Genomic DNA, 1,154 nt, shown 5'->3' with positions numbered 1-1,154 from the left:
AAATTACACTGCTGCACACTATTTATTGTTTTATATTATTTTAATTATTAATTTTTTACTCTCAAAACTTGTTCTGTTGTAGTTGTATTTTTAGTTATTATTATTATTTTTTTGTTTGATGTATTTTAGGGTAAGTGATATTTTATTATGTTTCGTTGTTTATGTTGTGTGAAAGTAGTGTAATTTGCTCAATAAATGTTTATTATTATTATTATTAGTTTTTATAATGTGATGGAGATTTTACTTTCTGTGTCCCTATAGCCGTATCAGTACTGCCAGTGGATTTTTGCGCGAAATCAAAACTATCCCAGTCTAAGACAGTATTAGTGTTAATACGTTTACTATTGTTTTTAATATTATCGTATATTTATAATCTTTAATATGTGTTGGCGATTACGTCTATAAACGCCGTCGTCTTCTGTTTTTAACCAATACGATCGATTACCTTGAGCGGGACGCAATATTTTCGATTTGATCCATGAATTGTTACATCTCATCCTGACTGGTTCGTTTTCTGTAAGCGGGATTAGACTCTTTGTTCCTTGGTTGTAGTAAGATTTAAATTGTTTTACCCTCTTGTGTCGATTATGTTGCATTACTTGTGGATTAACTGTTTTAGGTATTAATTGACAGTCACCGGAAGGGAGTCGCGTGTTTAATCGGCGGCTAAATAATAACTGTGCTAGAGACCATGTTTCGCTTGAGATGGACGTATTACGAAAATTTAATAACGCAAGCTGCCAGTCCTCTCCACTTTCTTGTGATTTGCACATAAGGGCTTTAACAGTTCTTACATTACGCTCGGCAAGACCATTAGAACGGGGATATAATGGCGAACTTGTAACATGTACGAAACTCCAATTTTTAGAAAAACACTTAAATTGTTCCGATGTAAATTGCGTGCCGTTATCGGTCACTAGTTTTTTTGGAATCCCAAATCGACTAAACATACCTTCTAGTACATTAATCACACCTAGACTCGTTAAATTTGAAAAGTTCTCTATTTCTACGAATTGAATAGTAATCTACTACTAGTAAATAGTATTTATTTTGGTATTCAAATATATCCGCCGCTAAAACTTCCCATGGCAACTTAGGCACGGGGTGCGGTGCGAGTGGTTCCCGGAGGTTGGCCGCGCGGTGACGCTGACAAT

At 34.9% G+C, this 1,154-nt stretch overlaps 1 protein-coding gene across 1 annotated transcript; it reads right to left on the bottom strand.

Annotated features, from left to right (window-relative positions):
• Nucleotides 1–214: 214 nt before the first annotated feature.
• LOC124542624 lies at nucleotides 215–773 on the bottom strand. Its single transcript, XM_047120551.1, is given in 2 exon segments — nucleotides 215–370; nucleotides 372–773. Coding segments are annotated over 2 exon segments (558 nt in total).
• Nucleotides 774–1,154: the final 381 nt, after the last annotated feature.

The sequence above is a fragment of the Vanessa cardui genome, chromosome W (genome assembly GCF_905220365.1).
Source record: "Vanessa cardui chromosome W, ilVanCard2.1, whole genome shotgun sequence".
NCBI classification, from domain to species: Eukaryota; Metazoa; Arthropoda; class Insecta; order Lepidoptera; family Nymphalidae; genus Vanessa; species Vanessa cardui.
Note: the sequence above shows the minus strand (reverse complement) of the source record. Positions and strands in the feature narration are given on the sequence as shown.